Source organism: Salvia miltiorrhiza, chromosome 1, assembly GCF_028751815.1.
Source record: "Salvia miltiorrhiza cultivar Shanhuang (shh) chromosome 1, IMPLAD_Smil_shh, whole genome shotgun sequence".
Taxonomy (NCBI): Eukaryota; Viridiplantae; Streptophyta; class Magnoliopsida; order Lamiales; family Lamiaceae; genus Salvia; species Salvia miltiorrhiza.
This window is the reverse complement of record NC_080387.1, coordinates 34,295,103-34,313,356: the sequence shown is the minus strand read 5'-3', so window position 1 is coordinate 34,313,356 and position 18,254 is coordinate 34,295,103. Positions and strand designations below refer to the sequence as shown.

The following is an 18,254-nucleotide window of genomic DNA, read 5'->3' as shown; positions in this document are numbered from 1 at the left end:
GAGTTTTCTCCTTCTTCCTATTACTAGGGGCATATTAGTCATTTCATCTCAATATTTATTTCGATTTGGGTTTTCTCTTTCATCCAATTACCTCCCATTACAAATGTCCATCATAGAATGTCCCATTATAAATGTTCAATTCCATTTTTAGCAATATATAATATTTAAATAATTTTCATCAACTCATTTTATTTATTTTCTACACATGTCTTAATCTTCGTACCTAAAAATAATTGAACATTTATAAATAATTGAACATTTATAATGGGACGAAAGAAGTATTTTCGCTTCGCTTTTCAGGACTGTATATGATTACCATCTATTTTCTTGGTACAACAATGATTAAACCCATCTCCATTCTCCCATAACATTCAATTTAACTTTTAATAATAATATTTTATTCTTACTTATTACTCAAAGTTGGTGCATCAAATCACATTTTACCATTCATGCTAACAATTGAAACGTTCACATCCCAATCTCATAGTATTTCCTTCATCGATATTCAAACTAACCAGTCTCAATTCCGATTCCAATCGCAGCCAAACAGATTACATTTCAATCTCGTTGTATTTTAATTCACCAATATCCAGAAAGAACACAACATGCCAACATATACTATATCAATCAAATAATATACGAGATCGAAACGCAACCAAACCCAATTTGACAAATAGCAAACACACACAACATGAATCGATATAAGCATACTAAAAAAACAAAGAACAAGACTCTTCAACATGCAAGAAAACAGATACCAATTTTGTAGTCGAGTATTTCTCATATAAAAGTAACATAAAATGGAGAGAGTTCAAAATTCTACAAGCTGGTAAATGAGAATGAAAGAGTCTTGACTAAGGCTCTGCTGATTCTTATTTCTCCGTTGCTTTGCCTTTATTTCTGCCGCTGCTGCTCATTTCTATTAGGTAACAGATCATGGAATCGACATCGTCACCAAAAATGCTATATGCCTCGATCACCTGCAGGTAGCTAAACCCCATAGACAGCAGCACCTGCATGCTGCCACTCAGAACTGAGCCGGCCGACCCCTGATCGCGCCCTTCTTCCTGCCTGGCGTCGCTTCCTGATGATCCTGACAAGTCAACGACATTAAACAAGTTCAGCTACTTGCAAATAATTCCTAGAATTGTCTTACGCTTTTCAGCAAATGCGTGGCAATGTAAGCACTCACTTGCTGCAGAAGATGAGGGCTCAGCTCTAGAAGTCGAGGACTCCCTTGGACCGACTTGTTGCTTGAACTTGTCATCGGCTAGATACTCTGCCCTTGAAGCTTCCATCACCATGCGTTCTATTTCCTTCTCGGTCAGCTCAAGATCGGAGTAGAAGCGCCCCTCAGCAAGAAGTGCCTACCAACAGGAACAAATCTGACATGAGTTTTGGAGTAGAGATTATTATTCATTCTTTAGAGATGTTATATTACTTACATTATCGATTTGTTGATCCTGTTGAGCTTTTATTGCTGCTTTTACCTTACCCTTATCAATGTCCGTCTGTCAGATTATTAACACCAAAAGTGGCAAGCATAAGAATATGGATGAGAACTTTGGACGCCAAGGATGTTCTAAAACAGATGCACTTACCCCTTGAAGGGAGCTAAATCCAAGCCCAGCACCAATGGTCAGCCTACGTGGATCAACAAGAGAGTTGTAGTGATTTCCGTGGTGGTAGCTTAGCCGTATTGGAGGCGTGTCGGTATTGTAAGTTCCGTGGAATATATTTATAGGTTCTGCATCACACATATAGTGATTTAATCGGCAGACTAACAAGAGAAATAACATAGAAAGCTCCGACTCAAAAATCATTATATGCATATAAAGCACCTGTGCTGTAAGAATATATGTGTATAGGCCGGTTGTACATTTCTGATAAAGCCTGAATCTCAACATTATTTCCATAGACCTGCAAACAAAAGAATAAGCCCCAAATTAGAATCACAACCACTTGGGATTGGATCCTTCTCTTTTACCCTGTTGGTTCTCTTTAGAGTTTGGGACTCAAGCTTTTTAGAGTTGGGTCAAACAATTATTAATAGATATACAATAAATAAAATGACTTAGTTCTTTATAATTTCAAATCATAACATTTACGAGAACATGAAAAGCCAGTTCCCCCTTGATAGAGACTCGTAAGTTTCCTCGAGCTTCGAGTGCTCAATTTCTAAGAAATTATCAGCTCTAACTTGATCTCATTCTGAAGCTCATGTTTCAAAAAGAAGAATTGGCTAAATCTCAGTGAAAAAACAATGTGATGAATCTCATTCCTCGACTCGAGGACAGCAATATTTGTAGATGAAGTGGCAAAACATGTTAGGGGACTTTATTTTTTGTTATTGGTGAATGAAATCATTAGGAAATAGAACTTATCATATAGTACTATTTTTCTGAGTAACATTTTCAGTTTCTATCATACAAGAAATAAAGGGAGGGCTGAGGAAGAAAACTTCCAAGATTATATGTACCTTATCTCTTCTCTTCCTCTTGCAATAGGAAGTAAAACCTTCTGTTATGAACTGTGAGAAATGATCTCTTTCCCGCTCCTACAGCAATAGAAATTGAACATCATATGGTGAATGCATGAAGAGAACATCTGGAAAAGATGCCTACCCTTTTTCTCATGACACAAAAAAACTATAAAAAAAAAAAAAAAAAGTTTAATTACATAAGGTTTATAATTATAATACGCATGAAAATCATAACAGATATTTATCATTGCATTCTTAACAGGAACAACCCAAACAAATACATTGTATGCTAATTATTTTGCTCAAAATCATATCATTAAAAGTAATGATAGAGCACCAAATTATCAAACATAATTTGAATGGCATAACTGTAGAGATAACCTCACTGCATTTGAATTCTCAATCTTCAACTTATAGTGTTCAAGAATTTGTTCATTCCACATTACTGTACCATATACTATTCACTTAATTTGGCTAACTATAAACTCACTTACAAAGTGCAATATGAACTATGAAAAGTTCATAGAGTCAGTCATAATAATTCAAGTAATAACCCATGTGTTTTTTTAAGTTCTACTATCATAGCCCAGTATATGTTTTCCATATCTTCTGTCATCAATGTGTTGTAGTTGTCCCAACAGAGCATATCAATAACCATAACAGAAAGTTAAATTGATTTGAAAATCCCAACTCCAGAAATAATTGAGTTCGACATAGTGCCAATTGATCAACAAAGGTATCTTTAAAGGCCCATAAAAGGTCTCTGATAAGTTAATAGTCTTTTAAATAAAGATTCAGATGTATAAGGTGGGAGTGTTTACACATGTAATGTAAGACTAGATGCAAAATATATATAATGAGCAAAGTAAGTAGATGCACATACTTATACCAATCTACTTACATGATAAGTCACCAAGAGCACTTCAGAAAATATCTGACCAAAGATAATATGTTTTTAAGAAAAAAAGATCCTTAGCATGTAAGCAAGATCTACTCATTCTTTTTGCATGTGCCTTTCATGGAAGTTGTAAAAAAAAAATAATGGACAAATCGTTTACAAATGCATGGACATTTTAAATGTGAAATTACCAGAGAAATTGCAAGCAGCATAGTCTGTTAAAGACTTGTAAAAAAGTAACAACAAGAAATATTAGGATTACTTCTTCTTTGCCTGTACAACTGAGTGCGTTGTCAGCCAAAGTTCATTAGCAAATACTTTCTTTTGTTAGGTGACATGTACTGACCGCAAACACAAGAGGGATTTACTTGTGAAAATTTAAGAAAATCAGAAAATTACCATATAGTCAATGCACATCTGCCTAACCAAATCATATAATTCTGAATCACCATATACTTGATCTGCAACAGCACGAAAAAGGCAGTTCCCATCCTCTAGCATTTTTCTCACTTCCAAGCCTTTCACTCGCCTTAAATCAATCTCAAACTGGTGTTCTCTTTCCTGTATCAGATAAAAGAAGTGGTTATCACACTACTCTGGTCCATGAACTAAGATTCTTTAGCAAGTTATAACACATAAATACCTGGACCACCAGATTAATTCAACCGTGCAAGAGTAAAAACAATACCAAGCAAATCAATGACTTGTACATAGCTGCTTAATTTGATTTCTATAAAGGTCTAATAGTATAACTCAAGGATGCAGCATGTATAAATGAAACAACATTGTTCGAAAAAGCTGAACCTCAAAAAAAACTCACTGCATCATCATAGCATGGACTATAGTTTGGACTCTGCTCATCAGCACTGTTATATCCTTCGCCTTCGCAATGAGAACGAGGTGAAGATGGGCGAGATCCAGTTGGCGATGACCTGCTCGATACACCAGGCAAGACAGCAGCAGGTCTCCTAGATGGCCCTATTCGCATTGCATTTGGGTCTGCAGATGGAGATCTCCTAGATATGGAGTTCACTGAAGAAGGCTTTGGAGGTGGTACAGGAGGTGGTGGTGGATATGAACTGCCAGGGACCTTCTGGAATGAACTTTCAACCATTGCATCAGTTTCCTCCTTCACCACTGACAACCCTGCAAACCCCTTAACCAAATTTCCAGAACTGACACTATCATCATTGTGCACTATCTCATCCTCTACCAATTTTTCACCTTGCCGGTCGCTGTTCAAACTTCCCTGAGAAAGATCCTCACTTTTGTTGTCTGAAGCAGCACAATGATCTGACAACTCATCCAGTACATTCTGCTCTTGCACTTCTACCAAATTTTCATCCTTTACTGTTGGAATAACTTGTGCGGTGCCAGTAGCTTGTGGCTGCGGAGAAGCTGAAGAAGACGACGGACTAGGCGCTGATGTCGATGATGTTGCTGATCTGTTTTGGTTAGATGACGATGATGAACCAGAAGAACCTCGCTGCACTAAAATCCGAGTCATACTTACCCTCTTCTCCGAGAACCCAAGGAGACACTTTTATTCCCTTAATTTTACCCAACTTAGAGATAAACAGCTAAAGGTTTCAGTTTGTCACGTGTTCTGGCCTTGGGAGCAGTCACACCAATTCCACGGGTAAGTGATTTGTTCTTCCAGCCCACTAAGCTCTGTTCAGCACGAATCAATTTCTGCATTCCCCTGACAATTCTCATGAGACCTTGACCTCCAAATCTTTTATTCTTAAACAATAAAACCCTCTTTTAGATGAGTACTCGAATTTACCCGTGATTAAGCCCCAGATAACGAATAATCACATCCAAGACTTCACAACTGCAATTTAAACAAATGAAAGCAACACATAAGTAAAGGATTCAGAGCATTTTACCATCAAGAAAAGAAAACCACATATGCCCAAGCCCATGATTTCGCAATTACAATTTGAACAAAATAAAGCAACGCACAAGAACTGGATTTAGCACATTTACTGAACCCAAACACAAACAAGAACATCCAACAAATACAGAATCGGCAGCACAAGATGCCCAACTAACATTTCAACGTTTACCATTCAAGAACAAGGCAACACACCACCAATCAGCGAGTGATATAGAATTTTAAATTTAGCGAACACAAGTAAATCACACTGCTCGGCGTCAATAAAAGAAACGGCAGTAAATCTTTAAACGAATAGAAACATATCTACCCCAATCCTAGGGAAACAAAACGTGCATATTTTTAACGCAAAAATCAACTTCGAAGGATAAATCGAGGAGCTAGAGATTCGGAAATTCCGGAGGAAAATCCCCCCAAAAAATATATAAAAAAAAACAAATAAAAAGAAAGACCACGAGAGACGCACGCGATGAACTCAGACGGTGACAAGAAAACCTAATTAGACGCATGAGCAGGTGAAGTGAAATAAGAAATCAAAGAGCCCTAGAGTTGACCCGTTTCCGAGCTGGAGGCACTCACCTGATTCGATGATGAGCGAGAAACAGAGAGTTGCAGCTGTGTTTCGAAGAGGCGGGGCGAAGGAAGAGAGAGTGTGTGTAGGTGTGTGTGGGAATTTATATGTATGTATATGTAGAGAGAGAAAGAGAGAGAGATGAGGAGAAGGGCAGTTTTGTGGGAACAAAAATAGGAGGCTGAGTTTTAAAGAAGAAGAAAATAAAGCAGAGCACGTGACTGCGGAATTTAGTTTTTTTCTTCTCATTTTCTTTACTTTCTTTTTCATTTCTGCTTTTGCCTCCCTTTATCCACGTGGCATTTCGCACGTGTCCACAGCAACTCATTTTCGCCTCTTGTTTTCTCGTGAATTCATATTTTAAGTTAGTTGCCTCCCTCAAAATCTATACGTAAAGTCTATTTTTTGTTAGAAAAAGGGTAAATGAATTAATAATTAATAATGTTTCCTCAATAGTCAATATAATTTGATCCCAGTCGTATTTTCCATATAATACAATGCTAAATTAATTATATTTGACTATAGTCATCGTTAATATCTCGATTTCAATCCTGAACTTTTAAAGATTTATAATTCAAAAGTGTCATCATTTCCCATGCCAAAATAGTTGGTGTGTCAAGCCTGACACGCAAGATGAGATGGTGGCAGTTTAGGTTATAGTAGTAATTTTTAAAGGTTATAATTTAATAAAATTAAAAATTATGTTAAAATCGTAAATCTATGTTACATTAACACAATGATGAAGCCATGAATTTAGTTGGGAGGGTTGAACTCATATGGGAGTTCGGATTCCAATTTTTTTTTTCTAAGTATTTCATGCATTTTAGACATTTAAAAAAAATAAGCATAATAGTAATAATAACGAACAATATTTTCATAGATTATATAGTTTCAATGCATTACAAATAACTTATAAATAAATATTTGGTGAGCTAGATATTTGTATTTGAGAAAGTAATGACAACTACTTTCAAGAGAAAATGTATGTAATGTTTATTGGTTCGTGTTTATGATACATTCATGGCATGAATATAATAGTAACTCCTAGCATTATTTTCAAGCATAATCGATAGCCTAATTATGCAATAGGTTAAGTTAATTGTTAATACCTCTTATTTTGAACATTTTGGTTAACCTTTCTTTATCATTCTTAACTAATTACAAAGGATCCTCGGTTTTTTTATGACAAATTAAGATTCAATCTTATAGAATCCTAAATTCTTTTATATGTATATATATATATATAATTGTGAGGGGGCTCTAGCCCCTTCGGCTCCGCTACTGCATTAAGATAGTCATATAAGAGAGCCCAATCATGGGATGTGTAGCATAAATTAATGGAACTCACGCCTTCACCCATCTCCATATACAAAATATACTAACATCCACCGTTCTAGCAAATATCATGAGTTCTATCAATGAAGACTCTTTAGCTTCTGACTTTCCAGATCTTCCAACAAACACATTGCCAGATACTGCTGAAGAGCACCTTTCCCACCTTGTTCCCACCCACCTCAACAAACTCATACTCCCTCCATCCTATAAGAGTGTGCATCACTTTTGGTGGCACGGATTTTAATGAAATGTTAGATGAGTGTACTGAGAGTTGAAAAAGTGATTCACTTTATTACTCCCTCCGTCCCACTTCAAATGGCCCAAAACTATAGGACAATCCTATAGTTTTGGGCCATTTGAAATAGGGCAGAGGGAGTATAAAATAAGAGTATGAAATAAGGAGTTAGTGGTGGGGTAGTGTCCAAAAATGGCAAATGCACACTCTTGTGGGACGTCCTAAAATAAAAATAAGGGCACATTCTTATGGGACGGAGGAAATAGAATTGACCTAAAATCGAGGGCGAAGAATTGAGGGGGATCTTCAACCTACTGCAAATTTTAATTCACACCATACCAGAAAAAGAGTATTGTAGCAGAATATGATTGGCGAACTCTACTTGAGAAAGGCAGAATGGGCAATTGTGGTTATTATTCTCGATATTAACTCTTATCTTCATCAAATTCTCTCTCGTAAGAATCCTATCTAGAAAAACTTTCTAGACGAAGGAGGACACTGTGAACGGGATGCATTTCAACCAGATGACCGTGAAGGCTGTCGGGATGTTATCCACAATCATCGGATCTCTATGAAGAAAAAAATACATCTCTCTTGTTGAAAACTTCCAAAACTTGATCTATTCCAATTTCCACACGATGGAATCAGTCTTCGAGTGACCGTGCACAAAAGAGACCACAAATCTACAAACTCAACAAATTCAAAATAGTTAAAAGCTCTATTTCAAGCAAAGGTTTAGCTACTCATGATCAAACTAAAAATAATAAAATAAATAAAAGCAATCATAAAATAAATAATTTCGAACTAATAAAATAACTTAGAACTAAAAAGCAAATCACTCCAAGTTGAAGAAAATAACATGTCTGCCAAGATGATATGCGAAGTCAACTCCACAATTCTTCAACAATTGGTTCTCGAAATCTCTACTCCAACTAAAGCTAAGCTAAAAACTCAATTCACAACTAATCAAGTCTAATGTGTATTGGAATAAAGTTCGGCCACTACTAGGAAAAACAAAAACATATATATGAGAATAAAATCTCTAAAGTACCGCCCAAGCCAAAACCTTGGGCTTTTCGGCCCCTAACAAAAATATAAGCTCCCAAAATAATTAAAATAAGAGTTTTGAGCTTAATTAAATGTAAAATAATTAACTCCAAGCCCAATCTCTAAACTCCTCCACAATCAACTCTAATCTTCATCAAATTCCCGCCTTTTTTCGATCTCTCGGCATCCGCCAGCTTCTATTCACCATCCATACAATTCCTGCGCCAAAACACCAACGAAATTGGATAATATCGAATATAAACCACGGCAAACAACACGAATCTAAATATAACTAAAACACACACATCATTGCTCTTTCTTGTAGATAACGTGTATCTACATTATCAGCACAATATGGATAAATGGTATTAACAATGTGTTCTATCGGATCTCCTGACCATTTTATTAAATCTTTCGAAATATCAATGTTGACATGACCATCATTTGCATTTCTAATTGTTCCATTGCCTATACTCACAATACATTTAGAGAACTCTTCTAAGTCCATAGCCTCATATTTTTTGTCAACCGTAAAACTTTACAATATCTCCAAAGATATGAAGAATTTTTTTTTGAAAAAATAATATCTTGTCTATTTTCTGTTGGAATAACATGCAATATCTATCTGAAATCACCTCCAAAGACAATTGTCTTGCATCCAAAAGGGGTGGATGCACTTGACGGATTGACAAACCGCATTATATCTCATAGACTTCGTTCCAATGCTTCAAAACAAAACTTGTGCATCATCGGTGTCGCATCCCAAATAATAAGCTTAGATCTAACAATCAATTCTGCAAGTGGAGATCCTTGATGAATGTTGCACGTTGAATCCCCATTAACATTAATATGAATCTTGGATCGTGCATAAGTACGTTGTCCTTCCACCAAGCAATAGCAAGGATGCAATACCACTTGAAGCAACATTTAAAACAATTTCCCCTTTAGATCTAAGAGTTGTAGGCAACGTGTTCTATATGAAAATTTTTTCAGTACCCCCATATCTATATATTGAAAATATTCCTCCATAATTTGATTCTATCGCATTCATTGTTCATCTGTAAGCTTAGTAACCAAAACTTTATATTCATCTGATAATGCTTTTCAATCATATCGCAATTCATCATTGATCAAATTCAAAGAACTCTGAACTTGGGTAAATGATACCTTCAAACTCTCGTAAAGTTCTACCAAGGCTACTCAATAATTTCTCAATTTCCATAAGTGTATCACACTTAATTTGATCTTCAATTAAATGTAGTTCTGCAAATAAAATAAATAAATTTACATAATCTAATTTAAATTTTTAAATGATAAATATGTACATCTATACCATAAAAATTTATAATTAATTTTACCTAGATGATGCAACAAAGCTCTTCGATTGTATAAGATATCATCTGATAAGTATGTCCAACATGTGTTCCAAACATCTCTCGCGCATCCTAACAAATCTGACGATAATAATATGACAAACAACTTTCTTAAATATTTTCCAGATGCCCAGTAACTTGCCTCAATTATACCATCAATGTATTCTCTATCATCATTCAACAAATCTCATTGCATAGTAAGCTTCTTTAAAAGGACCATATACAACTCCACTAACAGTTCTTATGTCTTCATAACATGTGGGTTCACGTACTATGTTGAGTAAACATATCAAATACTACATTTCTCCACTCCCAAGAGGCAAATGAAAAATTCTTCTAATTGAACACCTTTTTTTTTGCTCTCATGCATTTTTATTTTTATCTATATGCCAAACAAATCGTGTTAGAAACTATGCATATATAAGTTTTTTTGCTTCGAAATATTTTTTTTATTTGCCTCAAACCATGCTAAGAACTTGCTTCAACATCCATATGTGGACCACAATATTTTTCAATCATGTTTGGCTCATAATTAATTTCAGTTACTGCATATGCACCATCAAATAATTTGCTTTATCCTTCCTCCAAAACAATCTTGAATAAGGCTGTTTTTTCTGCAATTGCCTCAATTTCAAAAAGGAGCTCATTATCTTTGGCTTCCTACAAAATTTGAGATAAATTAAGTAAAATATATGTTAGTGAATATTGTATTAAGAATTATGAGAAATTAAATTAGAACACGCATATATAGCTCAATTCTACATTTGCTTTTCCAATTAGTTGTAAGCATTCTCTATCCTATAGAGTAAATGATGTACTTCCAGAATTATCATTTATCAGCAACAGAAACTCTTAATTTATACATATTAAGTAATATTTATAACAATAATTATAAGTTGGAATAATATAATTAAAGATAAATTATTTAAATTTTGATGTTTTACATTAAAATTCTCACAATTATAGCAAAAAAAATTGTCATCATCCTTCTTCAACCTTTTCAAACAAATATTGCAAGCTAAGTATGCCAATGTGTTAATCATTTCTACCTCTTGTATTGTTCCATAAATTCGAAATGTTCCAATCAATTTAGTTTAATAATTAGAAATAGAAATCACATAAAAATGGCTTTTATAATTTTGAAAAAAATGCAAGTTTACCTTTTCATTTGTCAACTCTAAAAATTGTCTTTAACATTGATACTCCATTATTAATCACTTTTTCCATTGTTAGGACCATTGGAGCTTTGAAATGCTTCTTTCTTTGTTGATTGTAGCAAAAATGCAATTTTCAAAATAAAATTATAAGATAATTGTATAATCTAAAAAATGAATGGTTTTCGTATGAAACTTACGCTTCATTTGTTTCCTTGATCTCTCCAATTTTTTCATCCCACAAAATATTTGTGATATCGTAAGAACTTGTAATTCAAACCTCACCTACATATCGTAGTTTTTGTTAGATTGAGTATTGATAAATTTAGTACTATATATTTCAAAATTTACCTAAGTACATCATTGGGTGACAAAATTGAAGGATAATACAACTTGGCATATTTGGCTCACAACAAAGATAATTGTACATTAATTCTGCATATTATTCCCACAATGTACATGATAGAGTCTTTCCCCTGAAAAGTAATATTGGCAAACGAATTAAATATAATATCATCTATGGAATAACATTTTAAAAACAACAAAGCTTTATTTAACAATTCTAGGTCTTCCATGATGATGTTCATAAGCTTTGTAGTGCACCCATTCACTTCTTTATAAACTGGTTCATAGCTTTTAACAATGATTCCAAGGAGATCTGTAATGAAAAATTGCAATTTTAAAATAGTATGTAAAAAACTGGTGGAAAAAAAATTGTGGAATATAGAATAAATATCCTAACATTGTTTTGATGATCCCCAAACCCTTAGATTTTATTTTTTAGTCTAGACTCTTTTCGAACTCAAATGTTAGAGTTTTTTTTTCTAGTTAGACTGAAGCTGTAAAGCTTGAAGACTGAAGGCTGATGAAGACCTGACTGAAGAACTTCGACTGAAACACTGATCAACTGAAGCTCACTTGAAGTTATTGCAACAATAAATGAAGGACTTTTACTAGAATAAAGAAGCAATCTTTAGTCGGAACATTCTCTAAAGACTTGTTTAAGGATCAGAAGATGCATTAAATGACATATCACTTAGACGAATAAAGACAAATAATATCTTCTAGTTCACGCCACATTAAATGCAAAGGACACAACATTAAATGTTGGGATTTGGCAAATCGTCCTTCACCGAGAAGAGTTACTTCATCCGTGTTACTTTACACTATAACACCATCTCCCCATGCCTGAAGACCTTACCCATTTCGGCGAAAAGGGAGATAGAAGACGAAGACCCTGAGCACAGATCAAATCAAGCATCAATGGCAGTATTTGAAGAAGGATCTCCTCCAACGGATCTATTCTTCATCCTCCGCCTATAAATAGAGCTCAAGGAATAACCTTCAACCTCACCAATTCAAAGACATACGCTGAAGCTCTGCCAAAATATCAAGTCAGCCACTACTTAGCCATTAAAATTGAATCGAAGAAGAGAGTAAACCTTGTTGTAAAAATCAGTCTACCTGATTTATAAACACTTTCTTAGAAGTGTCTAGGCAATCACTTTCTTATATCTTTAGCCTAGTCATTGATTACTCGAGAGCCTGTTCTCAGTAATCTTAGTTGGAAGATTTTCAAACCACCTTTCGATCAAGAGAAAGAGTGTTTGAGTGTTAAAGTTTTAGACGGTTGTCTAAACTCGAGAGTTCTCAGTCCTCGCAAACTAGACAAGTGAAGTCTTAGCGTTTTTGTGAGATTGAGAGAAGAAGAGAAATCAAACCCAGTGCGTTGGTACTAAAATGGTTGTTTTAGTTGTTAGGTTTGTTGTGCACCCGTAAGCACAAGCCCAATCGATTGTCAGTATGATCAACTGACCGTGGAAGTAGGAAAAGGTTTTTCGAACCACATTAAAAATCTCTATGTCATTTACAGCTTTCAGTATTTTATATTTTATATGTGCACAACGGCTATATACTGAAACTGTTAACTTGAAAAGAGAAACATTCAAATTGACAATCTAATTCACTAAAGGCTATTTCCTTAAATCATTTCCGCTCACCAAGTGTTATCAGTCTAACTGACAAACCTTTGGGTAGTCAGTAAGATTTATAACACTTACTCTAATTCACAACTGTTTAGACTAAAAAGCCTTATCTGAACTATCAGTTTGTCGACTTGTTCTTCATACTGAAGTTATCCACTGAATCATTATCAGTATCAGTCTACCCCTTCTTTCAATTGGTCTTGGTTTTCACTGATCACGTTCACACCCGTAAGCACAAGCCCAATCGATTGTCAGTATGATCAACTGACCGTGGAAGTAGGAAAAGGTTTTTCGAACCACGTTAAAAATTTCTGTGTCATTTACAGCTTTCAGTATTTTATATTTTATATGTGCACAACGGCTATATACTGAAATTGTTAACTTGAAAAGAGAAACATTCAAATTGACAATCTGATTCACTAAAGGCTATTTCCTTAAATCATTTCCGCTCACCAAGTGTTATCAGTCTAACTGACAAACCTTTGGGTAGTCAGTAAGATTTATAACACTTACTCTAATTCACAACTGTTTAGACTAAAAAGCCTTATATGAACTATCAGTTTGTCGACTTGTTCTTCATACTGAAGTTATCCACTGAATCATTATCAGTATCAGTCTACCCCTTCTTTCAATTGGTCTTGGTTTTCACTGATCACGTTCACACTACTCTTTTCAGTCAACGAAAGAAGTTTAAAATTTTAAAATAGTCTACTGGTGTATTCTCCCCCCCCCCTCACACCAATTCAGTGAACCCCGGGACCCAACATTAGTCATTTGATATTTACATGACTTCATCTTGAATATTGTCAATTTTGATCATATCATCATAGCTTTTCAACTTGAATATATGCTTGGGGAATGCTTCATCATCCAACTTAATGATTTTTGAGTGCTTGAATAGTAGAATTTTGTTTTTGCAATAAGTTATTTTTGTTGGAGTTAATATTTCTTAACTCCATAAAAATCTCACTTATTGTTTCGAGTTGTTCTACCTTTCTCCACTTGTGTTTTTGTAGGTACTTGACCAAGTCAAGGGTTGAGATTTGAAGCTGCAAACGAAGGGAGTGAGGAGAAGCTTTCAGTTGCTAAAAAGAAGAAAATAAAGAGAATAAGAAGAGAGAAGAGAGGAGCTTGTTGGCAGCTCCTAAAATCAAGGGAGAAGTGCACTAATTCCAACAACCATTCATCTATGATCAAAGCCACAACTTCAAGCCTTGGAAAGCAAATTGAGGAGCCTATATATACCAAGGAGAAGTCCTAGTTCAGATCACCACATCAGAGAGAAAATATTGAGCTTAAGGAGTGATATGTGTACGAGTGCTATTTCTTGTGTTAGGTTAACATTTTCTGTAGCATTCATTTGTTTCGTCGGATTTTGGAGTATAGCTCTTGAATCTAGTTTGTGTTTGTTAGTGAGAGTGTCTAGTGTTCAAATATCTATAGTCTTGTAAAGATATTTGAACGTGAGTGTTCATTATCTTTTTAGTCATTTTGCCATAAGGCTTCTTCAAGTTATTTTATAAGTTATTTTATAACTTGAAGAAATTGTTCCAATTCTTGAGTTCTGTTTATTTCCGCTGCATTATTGCTCTGTGTGCACTTGTAATAACACAGTGCATCGCATTTGGGTTTCGCAAAGTAACACTTACAGTTTTGAATTTCGTAGCCATGTTGTTTAATTGCAACAACATAATCTTTGATTGCATAAACATTTCCCTCATTTAACAGTGACTTCAATTTTGTTACCGAAGAACAATTAACAGTGGCATGAATTTGAAAATTCAAGTTAGTTGGTGTTTCGATAAATAGTATTGAAAATAAGAAAAAAAGTAAAAAATTGTCAACCTCTTTATCGTGGAAGATGCATTAATGGGAATATACATTATCTCTATTGTACTTCTTCAAAAGCTTCTTATGAGATGTAACTGTAATGCGATCTTACTTTTTTCCAAGTCGCAGGTCCTTGATTACATCAAAGAGATGAGCCATTGCTAAAGCTGTAGATATTTGATGTTTATGTTTGAACGTTTTATTGTAGCTACGATGGTTTTTGAAGTTATATTTATAATATATAGTGATAGTGCTCTAGGCTGTTACAAATAGAAGTAGTGGGTAATGGGTTTCTCACTTTTTGCATAAAATATTACTGATAAGTTAAAATAAAATAAATATAGTAATTGACTTAGTGGGTGATAATAATAATAATTCGTCCTACTTTTTTTATATAGGGTTAATTGCATCAAAATACCTGACCTTTTTCCAAAATTTATTTTTTTGACAATCTTTTTAATTGTAGCAAAAATTTCAACGAGCTTTCAATTTATTGCAATGTCCGTCCGGAAAAAATTTCCAGCCAAATTAAATATGAGTTGGCAGTCGGAATGCCAACGTGGCATCAGAAATGCCAAATCACACCCCACGTCACCCCCCACGTCGCCCTCTCTCTCTCTCTTTCTCCCTCCTCATCCCACGTCACATTCTCTCTCTCTCTTCTCCATCCCCCTTCCCAGTTCCGCCTTTCCATGTCGGCTCTCACCCTCTCTCTCACTTCCTCCATCTCCATCCGCATCTCCTCGATCTGCTGCGCCATCTCCATCTTCATCTTCTCCATTCTCATGAATCCTTCTCCTAGCGCCTGGATCGCTTCCACCACCAACTTACTACCGGAGCTCGAATTGGGGGGAATAATTCTAGGGTTAGGGTTAGGGTTGGAGGATGCTGCTCCGGGCATCTTGATCCGAACCCTGGATGTGGATGTGGATCCGAATCCGTTGGTGTGGCGGTTGTAGAGATCGTTGATGCGCTTGACGTTGTTGGTCTTGGTGTCTTCGTCTTCGTCGTCATCGGAGGAGGAGGGCGGGGGGAGTGGGGTCGGAACCCATTCTCCATGGAGTGCATGTTGTGGAAATGGGCCTAGGAGGAGGCGGATCGACGCGCGCCGCTGCTGGATCTCTGGATCTCGGCGCGGTATCGCTTGTAGAGCTTCTCCATCTTGTGGTGGCACTGAATGGAGGTCTTAGGCGGGATGGCGGGGCACCGCGACGCCATGTCGTCGGCGACCTCCTGCCAGTGGTTACCGCGGAGGTTGCCGCGGTGGAGGGAGTACCACTGACAAACATGGATTTCATACCTCAATATTGCATGAATTGTTGTCTTTTTCCCCCTTGAATTGAATGTTAATATGTGTTTGTTTCCCCATTTTGAGTTTTGTTGAGTTTTGATGCTTGGTGTAGCTTTTGGAGTGATTTCAGGGAAAATCAAAGATAAATTAGAGAGTTTTAAAAAGATTAGGTTGAAGTTCATCTCAAGAGGAATCCGTGAGCGCAAACGGCGACCAAATCGGAGTTCGGACGAGGGAGAACGGAGCCGAACAAGCGGACTGCGTATAAAGCCCAGGACCCCGCGGTCCGGGCCGCGGCCACGGGCCAGACCGCGGGCCTCTGCTCCAAAATTGCCCAGTAAGCCGCGGTTTGGGCCGCGGCCACGGGCCCGACCGCGGGCCTCTGCTCCAAAGCAGTCCAGAATGTTTTTGGCAATCACCCGCGGTCCGAGCCGCGGCCGCGGGCCTCGACCGCGGTCTCCTCTCATTTTGGCCGCGTTCTTGACCGCGGTTCATGCCGTGGTCGCGGGAAAAAGGCGGGATTGCTTCCTTTGGTGGGCCCAGACGCGATTTTTGCCCCAAAACCCCCTTTTCCCCCTTTTTCTCATACCATTCACCATTCCCACACATTTTCATCTTCCCCAACACTCCAATTCCAAACCCTAGCCTCCATTCTCTACCATTTTTCTCTCTTCCACACACAAGAACAACACCAAAATCAAAGAACGAAGGGGAAGACTTGGAAAGGAGCTCATCAAGACTACATGATTGAAGATCAAGATTATAGGATTTGTCTATGAATCTCTATCTCTCTATATCTTTATTTATGTTTTCTTATGACTTGGGATTTGTTTTTATTATGAATATGCTTGGCTAAAATCCCTTATCTTAGGGATTAGATTAGATGAATTTGTAATGGATTGATTTCTTTGTTTAATATTTATATCTTGATTGTGCTTGTTGTTATCTTTTCAAGCCCTAGATTTATCTCTTGTATGATTGGTTGGCCACCTTTTGTGCATTTCTAATTTGTGATTTGAATCGGGAGAGGATAATTACAATAGATTAGGAGCTTGAAACATATCATCTCAATAAACCGGGAGGTTGAGAGTTGGGTGAGGGATTGTTGATCTTTTGTGCTCTTGGGAGTTATAGGTTAGAAATTGACCGGGGACGGCAATTATGACCCGTAATCTACTGTTTTAGTCATCCGGGAGGGGGCTAAAACTAGTGGGGAGATCGCCCTAGATAAGTAGGCCTTATCAAGATTTATATTGATTTAGATTGAAGTTCGTTACGATCCATCGAAATCTAGTCCCTAGGATAACTTTCCTTCGAGTCATTCCCCAATTTATTAACTAAGTTTATCTTGTTGTTATTTTATTTACTTGCTTTATTTAGCTTTGTTTTAGTTGTCAACACCTCTTCATCTTTGGTTTGTCTAAATAGATTGAAAACAACTTATTAATAATATTTAAAAGTTTAAATTCACCAATCCTTGTGGAATACGACCTTGCTTCCCTATATTGCAACTACACCGTGCACTTGCGGCGTAGCGAAAATAATAGCGAACAACCACTTGTCCTTGTAGGCGTCGATGAGGGCGACGGTCTCCTCGGGGCTCCAGCACGGCGGGGGAAGGCTAGTGTGGCGGTGGGGATGTCGTCGGGGGAGGATGGGGAGATGATCGTAGCCATGGTGGGGGATGAGATCCGGGGGAATTAGGGGGAATTAAGGGGGAGCTGGGAAGGGGGATGGAGAAGAGAGAGAGAGAAGGTGACGTGGGAGGAGGAGGGGGGAAGAGAGAGAGAGAGAGAGGGCGACGTGGAGGGTGACGTGGGAGGGAGAAGGGGGTGTGATAAGACGCGCGCGCCCGTCGTCTGGTGCGCGGTATCAAAATAATTTATGTATGCCCTAGACGGACAGTACACGCTCCTATTGCTCGCAACCAAAGAACAGTCTTAGCAGCAAGTATAGGGTCGATCCCACGGAGAGTGAGGAACTACTTTACTCTTCGAGTGCACAAATTGAGTTGTCACGGTCTCAACCTGTTTATCTGCACAAGTAAACTTAAACAAAGATCAAATATAACAAGGGGTAAGGTTTACGGTTAGGTCATAACTGTTGTCAATATTTATTTCGGTCATAGGCATACTGATGATCCGTCCATGATCCAT

At 36.8% G+C, this 18,254-nt stretch overlaps 1 protein-coding gene across 2 annotated transcripts; it reads right to left on the bottom strand.

Annotated features, from left to right (window-relative positions):
• Positions 1-741: 741 nt before the first annotated feature.
• LOC131021778 (OVARIAN TUMOR DOMAIN-containing deubiquitinating enzyme 6-like) lies at positions 742-6,071 on the bottom strand. Of its 2 annotated transcripts, XM_057951075.1 has the most exons (10): positions 5,857-6,071; positions 5,167-5,214; positions 4,201-5,072; positions 3,780-3,941; positions 2,480-2,557; positions 1,842-1,920; positions 1,602-1,747; positions 1,446-1,511; positions 1,193-1,367; positions 742-1,093 (listed from the first exon to the last, which is right to left on the bottom strand). In XM_057951075.1, the coding sequence occupies exons 3-10, from the start codon at positions 4,885-4,887 to the stop codon at positions 873-875; spliced, it is 1,614 nt and encodes a 537-aa protein (XP_057807058.1). In that variant the 5' UTR covers positions 4,888-5,072; positions 5,167-5,214; positions 5,857-6,071; the 3' UTR covers positions 742-872. The 2 variants fall into 2 exon arrangements, with proteins under 2 accessions (XP_057807058.1, XP_057807051.1); XM_057951068.1 differs by having other exon boundaries at positions 4,201-5,214.
• Between the last annotated feature and the right edge of the window lie 12,183 nt (positions 6,072-18,254).